The sequence below is a fragment of the Biomphalaria glabrata genome, chromosome 5, assembly GCF_947242115.1.
Source record: "Biomphalaria glabrata chromosome 5, xgBioGlab47.1, whole genome shotgun sequence".
Taxonomy (NCBI): domain Eukaryota; kingdom Metazoa; phylum Mollusca; class Gastropoda; family Planorbidae; genus Biomphalaria; species Biomphalaria glabrata.
Genome location: NC_074715.1, coordinates 16,720,250 through 16,737,207, shown reverse-complemented (window position 1 = coordinate 16,737,207; position 16,958 = coordinate 16,720,250). Strand labels below are relative to the sequence as shown.

Here is a 16,958-nt window from a genome sequence, read left to right as displayed (position 1 = left end):
TCCTTAGATAAGCTTTGAAGTTCGTCTCCTTAGATAAGCTTTGAAGTTCGTCTCCTTAGATAAGCTTTGAAGTTCGTCTCCTTAGATAAGCTTTGAAGTTCGTCTCCTTAGATAAGCTTTGAAGTTCGTCTCCTTAGATAAGCTTTGTAATTTCGTAAAGCGTGTTCAGAGTAATGTGATCCTACAATGGTGTGGTGTAACTAATCAACGCTCTATTGTGGCAGAGTTTTTTTGTATCTTGTCTATAGACGTGTGCTTGGAGAATAATAAAAGTAAAGGTAAACACATGCTCGCTCATACAGACATACAACAAAAGAAAGAAGATGGTTCGTGGGATCACCACATCCTCCTTGTAGCGAGGCAACGGAACAATAGCAAACCCCATGGAAACCGGTCACGTGGACAACATTGCATGGTCAATTAATAGTTCCAATCATAATGCACAATCTTGCATAGGAGTAGGCCATGGAATGTGTATTAAACATCAAATGGTTCTTAAGATTGGCATTTTGAAAAGTATTAACGTGCTGTATTACTCACATGCTTAAGTCTATTGAAATAAACTGCTAGGTCTACGTTTAAACTAAAATTTCATTTGAAGAATAGGCTACTTAAGATCTAATTGGCGGAATCTTTCGTTCATAGTAAAAGCGGTGTCATTGAAGAGAGTTACAACTTTAAATAGTTCACGCTGAATAGGCCTAACTCCTTTCAACTCTCAGTCTCGCTTTCAATTTCTTTTCTTCTGCGTGCAAGTGTAATTTGAAACTAAAGACTTTTGTATGTCAGTGTATTTCAGTTTAAGTTGAAAGTTCAATCACGCCTTGCAAGTCGACCAGTCACTTTCTATACGTACAGTTGGATCTAGACTCTATATAATTTCTGCCCACATTACTGTGTTGTCTGTGGATACTTCATGTTAAGGAATTGTGTTATAGATTCTTTGTTGGATTGATATGAGAGTTCAGTTACATAACTTATCATTTTAGTTTGAAAAGGTGATTTCTTGCGCGAGTTCTGTGAAGAAGAAGAAAAAAAAGGCTTTTTATTTTAAAATATCTTTGTTTTACCGTTGTTTTACTGAGGAAGTAGTTCAATTCCAGTTGAAACGCGCCCGTTAGAAAAGTCAAAACTTATTCCGTTATATTCTACTTCATTGGCGATAAAAATAAAAAAAAAACACACCGTTTTTTTGTGTTCCAAAAGACTTCAGCAACGTCAAGTAGAAGTCGACACTGAGATTATAAAGTGGGCGCAGTAGGACGAATAAAGATTTGAATGAGACTGCGTAAGCCGAGATTATTGCGGATTACTTTTCTAAGCGGACTGTCGCCTACCGATGTTTCATTTCTCTGATAAAGTCAGCCCCGATTGCCGAGACTGCTACCATTCTGTCAGATCTCCATGGTGACCAAGCAATGCTGCCTCCTCAATAACAAGTGTTTTTTTCCCCCTTTTTATTTTCTTTTCGTGAAGAGTTAAGGTGCATTCTGTCCTTTTCGGAAAACACGAATTTCTGGTTAGTATTGTCTTACGTCACAGTTTATATTATAGATTGGCTAATATTCATTACAACGAAGTATTATTAAAGTAATGGGAAGTCGATGCTCTCTGTAATATGGATGGAGTATTAGGCCTACAACATTTCGGAAATTTAAGTGTCGGGAAAAAAGGCAAAAAATGTATATAAAAAAACTTTGTTATCTCTATAAATAGACATAGATTGACAGTGTTTTCGTCTTTCCGACTGACTGAGAAGTGATAAGGAACGGATCAATCTTTCAATTGACTGTTCGAAGACAAACATCAGTGTTTTGTTTTCGACGTGTTATTCTTTTGGTGTGTTCGGTGGTCTTGGAATATATCTCAGGATTACACTGTAGTAGAGTGTCCTCAATGTTTTTTTTTGTAATTTACACGTGCTTAAGATACAATATGGTATTTAAACGTAAGCCTAGGAAATCGCCAGGATCAACATGCCATGTCTGCATTAAATAGAAGTAGGCGGAAATGGGTTAAAATGAATGGGAGAGGGGGGCAACATTTTGAGCTGTATTCAAGACGAAAAATAAAATAGTAAAAAAAATCTACAAACATTAGAACATAAATCATGGGTCAATAATAAATATTGAATAAATAATCATTGATCAATAATACCCGGTACAGCAAAACAGTGTAATTTTTTTGTACAATAAAAAACCCAGAATATATCAAGAAAAACAATTGAAAAAAAAAATATATCCACAATAAAACTAAAACAAACAGCGTTACACTATAGATTTAGATATTCGTTGTGTATTTATGTATTCTACTAGATCGTTTCATAAGAACGCGTAATAAAAAATATTAATGCAGATCGTTTCAGACATCAATAATTAATCAGTCGTACAATGTCTTGTTGCCAGCAACCAGATAACAATGAATTAGCTGTTGTCTGCCGATATCATAAAAACACAAGTTGTCTTTCCTTTAATTTCTCCTAGGAGATAGAGATTGATACGTGTCTACCATACCGGAAACCACGTTAAAAACGAAAGTAACTCTCACTAGATTCCTTACAGCGAGATAGAAACTTAAAGAATCACAAGAGTGTTCCGTCATTATGTCTCACAATTTATCGACATTTAAAGTGCATTGTTTTTCTCTGTCTTTTTAAAAAAAATATTTTCTAAAGGATCACGCTCGATTTATTCCTCTCAACTAAAAAGGAAGTACGAGTTTCGCATTTTTTCCGGATCGTCAGTTTAACAGTTTCGCATTTTACATTGCATTTCGTTTGAACGAAGCATTATTATTTCGTTTGGATAGCCCTTGATTGGTTCTGCTGTTGACTAGATTGATTCATGGATACTTCTAGAAGTAAAGTCACATCGAGTGTGGTCAAGCTTAATGAACATGCAGACAAGGAGAAGCTTGCCAGAGCAGACTCTAACTTGACTAAGGTGAGATGACATGACAAAGGTCTACGGAGAATTTTTTTTTTTTTTTTTTTAATTCAAATATTTAATTTCCTTTATGAGAAGAAATTATAATGGTTCGGCTTCCGGATAGGGATTAAAATGTTCGGATTATGATTGTGGGGTTGGAATGTTCATTTAATTATTGAGGTATAGAAATGTTTGGCTAACGATTGTGGGATTAAAATGTTCGGCTAACGATTGTAGCATTGGAGTTTATGGCTACTGACTAAGAGACTTTTATGGCTACTGATTAAGAGACTTTTATGGCTACTGATTAAGAGACTTTTATGGCTACTGATTAAGAGACTTTTATGGCTACTGATTAAGAGACTTTTATGGCTACTGATTAAGAGACTGGGTCGTAACAGAACATTGAGATTTATAACTAGAGGAATTGGCCGTATGTACTAAATTCAATCGATCTCAATTAGCTCCAAAAAGGATAGTTGATCTCAGCTAGAGAACCAATATGAACTATCGCCATGGTCACAGAATATCCTTTTGAAGTGTTTTTATCTACTTCACCCCCCCCCTCCCTCTTTTATACCTCAAAAGAAGTGAAACGTTTTCTTAACAGCTGCCTGCTCGTGTTGTATCCGCTTCCGCCTGTAGTCACGTGATTCCCTGCCAACTCGCAGAATGTTGATTGAACGTTGTAGTCTTCCTTTCTGAAGGAACACCAAAACTTTCACACACAAAAATATGAGAATACATAAAACACTGAACCATAATCTACGAATACAAAAACAAAACCTAATAAAATTCACAGAAAGACACGAAGATAAAGGCACATTTCTTATTCTATATTCTAGGACAAACTTGTACAAATGCTCCTTCTTTCTTAGTGCTATTAGAGAATGGAGTGGGTTGCCTGAATTAGCCAGGAAAATCAACGATTTTGGCAGAGTTTAACTCACTGATTAACATGCATGACTATATTGAACACAGGGACATGGTTAGGACGTAATCATCTTCCCTTTTGAAGTAACGTCTGTAACGTATAAGCTATAAGAATGCTTCTGTTGATATCAATGGAATAGCAATGCCAACGTCACGAAGATGTTTTCAATACATTTAAAGGATACGTTCAGATGCTTACAATTTCATGTTGTTGTTGAATCCATGTTCAATGTTGGCTGTGTCAGTAGGCTTTATTGAGTCCATGTTCAATGAAGCGTGGCATGCAGGCATTTACTGTGACCGTTTTAATTAATGTTTCACTTTGCCCATCGATGCATGACACTGCCAGTGACAACTGAAAGTGATTTTTCATTTTCTCTCTCTGTAAATTTGTACAAAGCTTATATTAACTACTCCATCTCGAACTCTCGGATCAAGTTGCAATTTTACAGTTATTCATTGTCGATGACACTACACAAATCAATTTAAAAACTACCAGTTAGTTAATCAATTAGTGGTGATGTATTAAATTTGTTTTATATAGAAATAGGGAGATACACTAAACAATAATTAGAAATATGGCAGTAACTAAACAATGCCTTTTCATTTCTCAATATAAGCTTTGTTAAAAAGTTTGTTTTTTTTGCTTATTGTTCTGTTAAAATTACGTTTTGTGTTTTTTATTTTACTAAAAAGAAAAAAAAACAACAACCATAGACATAAATAAATATAGACTGGCCGATTAAAGAGTTTTATGAATCGAAAATTTGTGACTTGCAATTTAGTATACTTTATTATACAGCATTTATTAGCAGTTTAAAAGTTAAGTATTCATATCTATTTCAGCCATAACCTGTATAAGTATTACATTATTTTCACGAGTGTTTTTTTTTAATCTCTAAGAATGAAGATCGTGCAATTTTTCATAATTCGGAAATCCGAATACAATAGATGTACATGTTTTCAAGTTACATGAAGTTACTTCCTTCGGCCAGTCTATATTTATTTATGTCTATGACAACAACATACTAAATGGGAAGTTCGCGACATATTGATTTTAAAAAATGTTTTAACTTCAAAACATCTAACTTACTTAAAAAATGTCTGTAGTTGTATAGCAGTATAAGTCGGGAGTTATTATGATCTAGTCTAGACCAATAGGAAAACGTTGTTTTTAAGGCCTCAGATTAAGGGAGAGCGCAATGTTTCACATGGCTACGCTGATCCATCTGAGACCCACATATTTAGTCACCTGTGATATGATTTAATCAAAAGCATTTGTCAGGGTTTGTCTCGCTTCGTCGTAGTGTGGACTACACTTTTAGTTAGCTAGTCAAACAAAGGTATTCATTACATTATTGATCTCTCTCTCTCTCTCTCTCTCTCTCTCTCTCTCTCTCTCTCTCTCTCTCTCTCTCTCTCTCTCTCTCTCTCTCATCATTCCTCTAAAAAGCAATGATAAAAAATATTCTTTCTGACTTAGGAAACCAATGCACCTTTAATGCATCTCACAAAAATACACTTTATAAAGTTCCTTTCGTGGAAACGGATCTAACTAGACATTGTTTCATGCTAACAATGCCGTTATTCCGATGACGAAATATGATTACGTCCGCGACAACAATAATGAGAGGTACCGGTCATTTTGAGCGCTCGCGTTATTCATTGGAATATTTACTTAAACAAACGAAACCAAATATTGACATTCCAAAGATGCCAGTGTTTTCCCCATCTTATCGTGATTCTGTACTTTTTTTTTTTTTAGCACAGGAAGTCTCTGTATTTGCCAGCTTGTTTGCACATTTCGCTCTGTTAAAAAAAAATCTCTTTAAAACAGAGTTGAAAATTATAATGTCCATTTCATCAATTCAATTGGGAGGCTAATATTTATACTGTGTGTTTTCTTTTTTATAGTACATTTACACAAGCATATGGAAACTATTGATTATTGGATCTAAAGAAACAAAAGGGAATTTTGAGCATTGGGCCCCGATAGGTATAGAATAAACAGAAGCTCACCCACATCTTTACATTCGCACATGCCTTCCGCATACATTCTCATCGATGGTTGCCTAGCACCGACTTTTCAAAGGCACCGGAAGTGGACATAGCATCACTGAAATGGTTGAAGGGGTCGAATACTTCTTTCTGCGGCCCCAAGAGTCGATTCACCTTTGATCCTGGCGGTCGTTAGTGAAGAAATCGCAGGAATGTATCGATCGCACTGGTTTTGATCGGGAATAGAATTCAATAAAATATGATCAAATAACTTGAACCTAAATACAAATCGTCTTCTTTTTACTATCAACGTAGCTTGTGTTTGCTCAGAGATGGAGTTTAGTTTAGATGAGTAAATAGCAACTCCTAATGTGTAATTCAACTCCTCATGTGTAATTTAGCTCCTCACGTGTAATTCAGCTCCTCATGTGTAATTTAGCTCCTCACGTGTAATGTCTCTAATCATCATCAAACTTGCCAGACGCCATGGTCTTAAGTTTTATTGAAATAAGAAAATATGACAAGGACTAAATAGAAAGCTGTATTATAATTTTTAAACCATGCCTACAATTGAACTATTTTGTTTATTGCGTTGAAAATGTTCTTCTACTTATTAGGATCTTTTCAAAGCTTAAATAACCATCTAAAGACCTGTAATTATAAAATTAGTTGCTTTACGTAATCGTACGAATTCTTTTTTAAATATTGCAACTTTATTTCCCCTAAAATAAGTAGTTATTGTAACTAGAACTGCAAACTACATTGGGTTACATCTTTGACTTTTGTATTCAGTGTACTGACCTGCCCTTAGTGACCTTACTGACCGCAAAGTGTACCCAAGTTGACCAACTAACTGTCTAACTAGTTGAATTATGTATAGTTTACAATACGAATCTACAGACTTATTATTGTAAAACTTGTTATTGTACGTAATCTGTCATTGTTAGCGTTCATTTATTTCGAGCAGCTGTGTGTTTAGAATTGTAAGAACTACATTTTCTATAGCTTTGTATTTAGAATTGTAAGCGGTAAATTTTGTATGTTCTTATGTTGGACAAAGGTAGTTTTCATGATATGTTTGTAGCTCATCTGATGTGTCAGTGAAGTTCCAGTCTTAGGAGGCTTTATGCGAAGTGAATTAGATATGCCCCGAATGAAATATAAAAAAAGAAGGCCTAAAATAAAATTATTCAATGAATTAAAACCTCCCTGCATAAATACCTACATCAACAGATCAAATAAATTCATATAGCGCCATTCCCGTAGGCCGTAACATTCTGTATAGCATCTTGAATCATAGAGGAGACCTAGAACTGTGTAAATAAACGAGTCATGAGCTCTTCTATCTTTGAGATTTGATCCAAGTTTAGCGATTTGTGTTGAGTCCATTCGAGGCCACCGCCATTTGGAGGTCTAAGGCCGGCCTGCCTCTACATGTCCACATGTTTTTAATATAATGATAATGATGCCAGATCTATTTAGTATCGATAAACATGAAACATCTGAACTTATCATCGACATTGGAGTGCCACTAGCCCACAACGTTAAAAAAAAAGTGACAAACGAACAAACTAATGAAACATTCGTTTGGAGTTTTAAGTGTCTGTAGAAGTGAAAAGAAATTATAAAATAGGCGATTACCAATTGTGATATCAGCCGAAAGACATCTTTATGACCCTGAACATTTTTTTAAGGAAAATTTTCATTATTTTTCAGACCTGCCATTACTGTTGCGGACCTACCATATCATTAATATTCGGTCGTCGGTTTGTAGCTCCTAGCAGTTAGTACAACTAAATCAATGTATTGCGTTTTTATTCTCTATGTTGAACTTCAAACAAGCTTTTTTTTAAATAACAAAACTAAGTTAAACGACACTGAATTCTGTTTCCCTTTAATGAGTCTCCAATCCGACAATGCCAGAGATTTTGAAACACATTTTGGAATAATAACAATCACAGTCTTAAAAGCAAGAAAAAAATTCATTTCTTATTGAAAATGAATTAATAGGGTTTTAACACCCATTCAAGATTAGTAAGGAATGCAAGAAATAAATCAAGGTTCAAGGCCATACTTTGCAAACAATTACACCTCAGAACGAGGCTCGCGGCAAGAGTTCAGCGATGAGATAAGATTGCGTGACATCATATAATAACTTATCCAGTTTGGAGATTTAGCGTAACTACCCGTCTTAGCACTGTGCCTATCCCACTTTTTATTAAAGTACACCCGGACATAAACTTTATATGAAGGCTAATGCACGCATACAATCTAGATCTATTCTATCTCTTTGTCATTAATATTGTGTATCTAGTTACTAGCAAGTCTTCGCTTATCTTCGCGTTCATCGGTCCCAAAATCAATTGAACCATTGGAACACAAGTGATCTACCAGGCAGTTCACTCCATTCCTTTCTGTTTCTATTCGTCTGTAGAGTCAAATCTATGTCAAGACACGTCCATCCCATAATACTATCTTTCCATCGTTTCTATTTACTTCTGCTCTCTTCCAATGTACGGACATACTGAAATAGGATATGCCCAAAAATATGTTGTATGTAAAACTCCATGTTTATGGCTTCCTGGTCTTTTGGTTTGCGATTTTAATTTGTCCACGTTGTTCCCGAGTTCGAGCGTGGCACAACATCAAACATGTAACAAAATAATGCTGGAGTTAGTATTTAGCGAAATGATTCACTCATCTAACGAAATGATTCACTCATCTAACAAAATGATTCACTCATCTAACAAAATTGTTCACTTGTAATCTAACAAAATGATTCTCGAGTTAGCATTTAGCAAAATGATTCACTCGTAACATCTAACAAAATGATTCACTACTAGCATCTAACAAAATAATTCACTACTAACATCTAACAAAATAATTCACTACTAACATCTAACAAAATGATTTCCGGTTCTTGCTCATCTTGCAGGCACTAAATAAGATCTTAGTACATTCGGGACTATAAGTTTGTTTATCTAACCTGAGGGTGAATATTAAGAAGAAATAAACATGCTTTTTTATAACTTTATTTTTTTCTTGCTAGTTTGTGTTCTCATCCTGTAAATAAAAAAGAATAAATAAAAACAGGCGTATATTTACATTGTTTACAAAAATACATAACCTTTAAACGGTGTACATTTAATATATCAAAAACAAATGAAGAAATAAAAGTATGTAATTTGATTTATATGTTTCCAACAAAAAGTCCTTCATTTTCCCCCTTTTTCTTTTTTGTTAGATCTAAATTTAAGTCACAACGTCACAACGCCTATAAAGATTTCGTTTTTTTTTCCAGCTGTGTGATCTGCATGTTTACAAAGTACCATCCGAATTATGGCGGGAAAATTTCAACAACATTCTCAACAATGTCGTCACAGAGACTGTATCTGTTGGCATCATCAGGTATGTCACTAGATCTATTTGCTTCTGAACAACCACTCTGTACTCAGGAATGGTCAGGACCGAGATGTACTGCTAGATGAGCTGTCCACAAATCCTCCAACACACTGTTTCAGTGATCCTCAAACTGTTATACTCTGTTCTCATATCTGCAACTTTCCTTACAAGATAAAAAGCTACTCCAGTGTTTCTACAACGTTCACCGGTAACGATCTACCCCCCCCCCCACGTAACAAAATTCGTTCGCACATTAGAGACAAGTAAAATATTTTCAAAATACCTTTTTAAAAAACAAATAGATTTCTAAGGGGAATAACTCCACAATTACAGCCATATATCTCAATACCGTAAAATTTATTTCCTTTTTCGATATCAAACACAACTAATTAGTTACCACTAAACAACCAATGGGTTAATTTTTTGTATTGATTATTTGATAAATCTGTTGTTATCAACAAGGAATCATTGTGCAAAGTCTCAACTTGATCCGATCCTGGGAAGTGGGAGAAACAACGTGTTCAGACAGAGTGAGTCGATGTCACTTACATCCATGAATAGACCCTGCAGTTTTAACATTTAAATACGCTGCTCTACTCTATTCACACATCTGCCTCATTGTTTTTTTTTTTAAGGTATTGTACTTCTCCTGGCTCTATTTCTCAGACATCACTTTATGGCGTGGCTTGTGTTGTTCTGAGATGCATAGAAACTTGCATTATGAAACACGGATACCGCTGCATTGCTACGTTACGTTGTCTTCTCTGGCCTCCCCCCCAACTCTCTCGTTTAGCTGCTTGAAGTGTTCAGAACGAAGCAATCATTGATATCAAGCTCACACAAAAAAAAAATAATCAATTCATTATCGATCTCTGATCGGAAAAGCTCTTTGACACTCCCGGGGAACATTTAGCGAAGGAGTTGCCGGCCTTTTGTTGATTTCGTTCTGCTATTTGTTTTCACTTTATTTGGTCATCATGTCTGCCAAAGGGAGAGAGACTTCCAGCCGCTTATGTCTTAAGAAGGTGAAGCTGACCAGTCGCGCCTGAGTGCCTCCAGAAGATTGTCAACAACATTGTTCAAACATATGATCATATTTTTATTACTGTCATGGGGCTAATAGTAAGGTAGGGGGGTGAGAGGAGTTAAGACCAGTCAGAAACGGACATTTTTTCGAGGAAGAAAAAAAATAGTAATCTCGTCCAGTGTGGCAAAGGGAAAGGGGGATGGGGGGGGGGTCGGCGGCTGGATAACGGCGAGCGGGATTCGACCAAACAATAGTACACAATATAATACAATAATGCGAAACACTCTGAATAAGTCTTTGTATAAGCCTGGTTAGGCTATGTTTTAGTCTTTTCAAAAATATTTAGATATCTTCAAATGATTGTAATGGAGTCAAAAAGTGAAATAATCAGTAGATAAATTGGCCTAGATGAAACAGATTTGAAGGATGGGTGAATATTTTGAAGTATATACGACAAGAGGTGTAGATAGAAGAGAGAAGTTCAATGTAATATAGCTAATTATCAGTTACTACAGTCACATGAACTAAGACTTGTTTGTTTCCATCAATTTTCTGTTGAGATCTACATCTTATTCTTCTCTCTTGAAAACTCTTTGATTCGGTTCACTGTGTTTTTTTTATCGCTCTACTACGGAAATTCTTAACCCCTTTTTACAAAGTTTATATCAACTCACTCTGTCTGTCTATCTGGTAAGTTTGTACATGTTATTTCTCCGACACTCAATCTCGGAACAAGCTGACATTTTGCACAATTATTTCTTTTACCTGACAACACAAGAATCGATAAAAAAATTAACCAGTTAGTTAATTAACTATTGGTAATTTATTATTTGTTTGGTATCTCAAACAAGGGAAAGAATTTGTACTTGTCTGATAAGGTTGTATACGCAGAATTAGTCCCCTTTATAGGTCGTCGTCTGAGTCTTAGTGAACACAACATGAAAAAATAGGACTATTAAAACAATAGATAACTTTACAATCTTCCATGTTCACTAGCAAAGTGGTTACCGTGTTGGGCTTGAGAGTTCGGGTCGTTCCTTCTTTTTTTTTTTAATATTTATAAATGCTTTTTTTATTTGTAGTCTAGATCTATTACAAATGTAATTGCATGGCTGATCCAAACTAATTGATACAAATACGCTTAATATAAGCTTTTTTTTAAAGTATATTTTTATATTTTCTTCTTGTTGAAATATACTGAGTGTGAATACAACGCAAACTCTAAACAAAAAAATAACTTCAACACTTAAGCTGGGATAACGGACATTCCTCCTTAACACATAAACATGGCAAGTAATACACACCATTACAATATCAAATCCATTGGCAGGCGAGTAAATGAAACTATAGAAAACACACCTTAGTTCCCACTCCATATACCTCTTGGCCAGAGCTAATGAGACATTGTGCCTGTAGATGGTCATACTAGTAGACCTAAAGAAAGAAGAGTAAGAGCCATCACCTGGATCGGAGAAGGTGAACATCCCAGGAGCAGGAATAAAAATAAAACGCTTCAGTCTCTGATGATTCTAATTGCTTATTAACTTGTGAACGTGAATGTATGTCAAGGATTGGCCTTGCAGGTCACACTAGTATAGAAAGAGTGAAAAAATGGTCTTTTGAGACGGGGGTAGGTCTATTAGTATATGAATTTGAGTTTTAAAATAAGACTATTTACAATGAACTTCTACTGCTGTAAGATACATTTATTTAAATGCCAGAAACAAATGCTTGACTATTCTACGATCAATAAATCGCCCATTTCAATGCCGGCCTTTCAATATTCAATAAGGAGGAACAAAAGATGTCTCGTTTATCAGACCGTAGTCGCGTTGTCATTGCGCGACATACAGTTTATTGATTGAACTATTAGTTGTCGCAAACCATCAATCTTTCATTCTCGAGTTTGTTATTACAGGACCTAGTACTACCGTACTACAACTGAACATTTTTTTACAAAGCTTAAATCTACTCACTCTATCTGTCTGTCTGGTAAAAAGTTTGTACATGTTATTTCTCCCACACCCAATCTCGGATCAAGCTTAATTTTTGCACATTTATTTCTTTTACCTGACATCACAAGAATCAATTTTTTTTAAAAAAATTAACCAATTAGTTAATTAACTATTGGTAATTAATTATTTAGTTTGGTGTCTCGAACAGGAGAAAGACATTTGACTTGACTGATAAGCTGGTATAAGTTGAAGTAGCACTTGTATTGCTTGTAAAATAATAAGAATACTTTTTAATTTGTTTCATTGATATAAAAGCAAATGTCCTCGGTTATCGCACACATTCATTTCAACAAAGTCAATACGATTACCATGCTTTCTGTATTGGCGTCTGTCTGTCTGTCTGTCTTGATTGACAACTTAGCCTCGATCTTAGACAAGTAAAGAAACCAAGTTTTCTCCACTAATCGTGTCTTAATATCTTTGCTTATTGATGGTCAGGAAGTGAGATAGAAATAGGAGGACACTGTTTTAAGGTTTCTCTTCTTTGAAAAGGGACAACTGATCGTATAGGACTAATTGTAAAGGACCACCAGGTTTTTCTACAGTGGAAAGAATATAGCCTCTTTCCCCATAATAGAAGCAGCTTGAGGTTATTTTTTCCGAAACCAGCAACAGAGCGTGGCTGTCTTTTATGGAATCTGTCGAAGTAGACAAAGTTGAAAACAAAGCAGAAGTATTACTATTAATCTACACAATTATACTAAGAGAAAAAAAACACAGAAAAGCGCAACAGATTAAAAACAAAATTATCTTTTACTGAAGGAAGTAAAAATCACCCAGAAGATAAGCTTTAAACTTTCACACTCTCTAGTCTTTCTTACATCGATTCCACGTATCTGTAATCGATTTTTTTCTATGGTCATCTTGACCATAAATATGTCATTCGGTGCATATCTCAAATGCAGTCGTGTCAAATATTTTTAAATAATATGATTGATAGAAGATTAAATATTCACATGACGTGGAAAGAAAATCGTTATTTACAAATTCCGATTATGGATGTTTATGGAGCGATTATGCAAATATCGATAATCTTGAAGCTCAGCGCCCTTTTAGTTTGGTCTTCACGATTACCCAAATAGGCTCGTGATGTTCGATGTGATTATTTCTTTTTCTCTGGCTGTTGCAGCCATGTTCCATGTAGTTTTCGCTACATTGTTTAAAATAGTTGTATCTCTCCTTATCTTTCTTCTTCAGCTGTCTTGTCTTGATGCTTTTGGCATCACAAGTCTTGGTGGAAATAATACCCCACTCACTAGTTCATTGACTCGCTTTTTCTATTAAGATCTAGATATTTAGGTTAATTTAAAATGACAACACATTCTCAGAAATATACAGACATATTAATAAAGGTGTCTGCTTTAGGGCAATTAAAATTCATTCAAATAGGAGCAAAGGCGAACAACTTAGTTATAGTTAATGATTTATCAAATATATAAAACATTTGAATGTATGTTCCTAATAGAAATAAACACAGTTAGACCAATCTTAACGAAACTTATTAAACTAGTTCAAAATCGCTGTAGTAACCCTCTTCGTTTGTGATGCTGTCTTTAAATGTGATACCTAGGATTCTGTAGCATTTCAATTCCATTGCTAGGATCCTCCTCTCTAGTTCTGCAGTCAGCGTCCAAGACTCACAAGCATATACTAATGTGCGGAAGTCTTATCTATGCGCATCACCAGGTCAGCTAGTTCTTTCTGTCCCTGCTAGACTATCTATGTCATCCGCAAAGCGCAGGTTAATAATTCTTCTTCCTCCAATGCTAACAGTACCTTCATAGCCTTCGAGAGCATCGTCCATTATCCTTTCAAGGAAGATATTGAAAAGTGTTGGTGAGAGTAGGCAGCCTTGTCTTACTCCAACTGTGGTTTTTAACTAGTCCCCTGCAATATTATTGTCGAACAGTTGATGTACTCCGCACTAGTGGCCTTCTGTTGTACTTTTCCATTGTCGCCCAAAGTGCCCATGCCATACTCTGTCGAAAGCTTTCTTGAAATCAATTAACACATGGAAAAGATTCTCTTGGTGTTGGAGGTATTTTTCACAGAGTATTCTGAGGTTTAGGATTTGTTCTGTGACCTTGTCTAAAACCCGCTTGTTTTGATATTAGTCTGCCTGCTATCAGTTTAATTTATTTTTTAACAGCAAAACACAGATTACATCACAAAAAGGACAATAAAGATTAGGGCTTCTAAGAAAAATGTCCTCCTTTAGTGTTAGCACGAAAGCCTTGTCAATGTTTTATCATGCTCACATCTTCAGTATTCTAAGTTTCAACATCACTGCCTGGTAAGGCGATCTGAACAGAAAAAATAAAATTAAACTTTTTATAAAATTCTAAATGCTGCTAGTAAGATCATAGGCAACAAACAAACCACACTCGGACACCTAGTCGAGAAAAACATTGCTGAGAAAGCTATACAAATTTTAAGCATAAAAAAAACACCCTCTTCTTCGTGATTTAAAAATTTTATCGTCACAAAGAAAATACAAGGCACCGATCGCAAAATAAAGAGACTTTGGAACTCTTTTGTTCCTTGGCAATAAAATCGTTGAACAAAATGTAACTTGTTGAAAATTTCACATGAAATGTTTAAGAGAGACTGTGTTATGAATGTAGATCTGGATATTTTCGCACTGATAATTTTTATGAAGATTATTAGAGATTTATATGGAAATGTATTACTTTTTATTGTACCATTCTCTGGCACTCTTCTGCCAAAGCCCAAGGTCGAGCTTCGTTAGAGTAAAAAAAAAGGGAAACATTTCATTGTGATTGTAAATTGTATCAATGTGATTGTAGGCCTACTTGTAGATCTAGAATCTAGATGATCTAGATCTAGTTCTCTTAACCCCAAATAAGTGTCCACTGAGAAATTTTCTGATGATGTTGCAGGTGTGCAGCAGTACTCCCCATTGACAAGTTATAAGAATAAGGAATGCTTAGTGCTTCAAATGACTGTAATCAGGAATGTGACTGCGATGTCAGTTGTCATTATCCGCTCGAGTAGTAATATAACAGGCTGAACAGGGTGTATTGTTACTGTAGAGATACTGATAGCTTCTGTTGTTGCTTATTATTAATTGTTACAGTTATATTCAATAGTCCATAGAATAGTGTTAGAATCTTCCGTCAGTTGAGTTGGCATTGTTTATTGGCTGTATTTCTTCTTGCTTTAAATATTTGCAAACATCTTAAAAATATATTTCTAATAGAGCATTTTTAGCTATTAACCTAACAGTTCATAAAAGAAAAAAAAAAACAAAGAAAATTATTTGCTAAATTATTTTGTGTCTGTACAGAGTGCCATTAGAGCTTCGTCTTGCAGAAATCAGGGAAGAGATGGTCAGTCAATTGCAATTGGATGATCTACTACCCAGAGATTATGTCTTTCTTAGAAGTGTTGGCAGAAGTCTTACAAGGGTAAGCTACTCTCTCAGAATACTTGTTATGGGATTTTTTTAAAAAGAGAACAATATATCTCAATCATAGACATAAATAAATATAGACTGGCCGATTAAAGAGTTTTATGAAACGAAAATTTGTGACTTACAATTTTGTGTACTTTATTATACAGCATTTATGATCAGTATAAAAGTTAAGTATTCATATCTATTTCAGCCATAACCTATATAAGTATTACAATATTTTCACTAGTGTTTTGTTTAATCTCTAAGAATAAAGATCATGAATTTTTTCATAATTCGGAAATCCGAATACAATAGATATACATGTTTTCAAGTTGCATGAAGTTACTTCCTTCGGCCAGTCTATATTTATTTATGTCTATTATCTCAATCTAAATCTAGAACTGTGTGGGCCACCTATGACCCATTGAAAAATTCTATGTTAATCTTCACATGTTTTAATAATACTACTTGAAAATATCTTTTAGCCCTCACTCATAGTTAACAAATTTACATTTTTAAAGCAAGTTGATTTTTTTTTCTGTCACATGAACAAGTGAAATTTTAAAGTAAAAATTATTGGTGATTTCTAAGACATTCTTTAGCCTAGGTTCAAACAACACCTTTCACAAGGTTTAAATCACCGACTTCTGTGGGAACAAGTTTAGGAATTATGAAGATAACTAGAAGAGAAAATCTTGGCAAAATGTGAAGGAGATATTGTAAAGGTGTCTAATCTGGGTCTGTAGAACTTGTACTGATCAGAAGATTGATTGCATATTTCTGTATGTGTAGTATTACTTTTGAGTTCATAGTAATAGAGCAAGACATTTACAATAAAGTGAACATTTAATTGGGAATGGGAACATTCTAGTCTCAGTCTCTATAATAAAAGATGTTGCTCCTTTGATAGTCTAACTTCAACTGACCCTTTATCTATATCTACACTACAGACTTGCTTTGAATTAATGCTATCATAATTGCACATTCATTATTAGTCACCCAAAGTGTGTCGCTACAATATTTAGACTTAAGTGCAATTGAAAAAGACTTTGATTCTAGATATTTTAATTATGCCCTATAATTGTGTTCTGAGAAGAAGTGAAACCAGACCTGCAGCTTGAATTAAGGAACTCCATATAATGATCCCCTGAAACAATTAACCCTGTTTTTTTTTAAAAAAAAAGGTTTTTTGTGAATTACTAGACTCTATTTTTTAATTTGTATGTCCGGTAGATGATCTA

At 34.8% G+C, this 16,958-nt stretch overlaps 1 protein-coding gene across 6 annotated transcripts in view; it reads left to right on the top strand.

The window, feature by feature from the left end:
- The window catches only part of LOC106064322 (spermatogenesis-associated protein 1-like), a 62,414-nt gene that overhangs the window by 26,174 nt on the left and 19,282 nt on the right, over positions 1 to 16,958 (top strand). For 5 of the 6 annotated variants that reach the window (XM_056029705.1, XM_056029709.1, XM_056029706.1 and 2 more), the window contains exons 2-3: positions 9,160 to 9,266; positions 15,610 to 15,730. In XM_056029705.1, the coding sequence (XP_055885680.1) occupies positions 9,160 to 9,266; positions 15,610 to 15,730 (228 nt within the window). Of the gene's footprint in view, positions 1 to 2,518; positions 2,943 to 9,159; positions 9,267 to 15,609; positions 15,731 to 16,958 lie in introns of those variants that run through there. The other variant, XM_013222825.2, reaches the window with a different exon arrangement.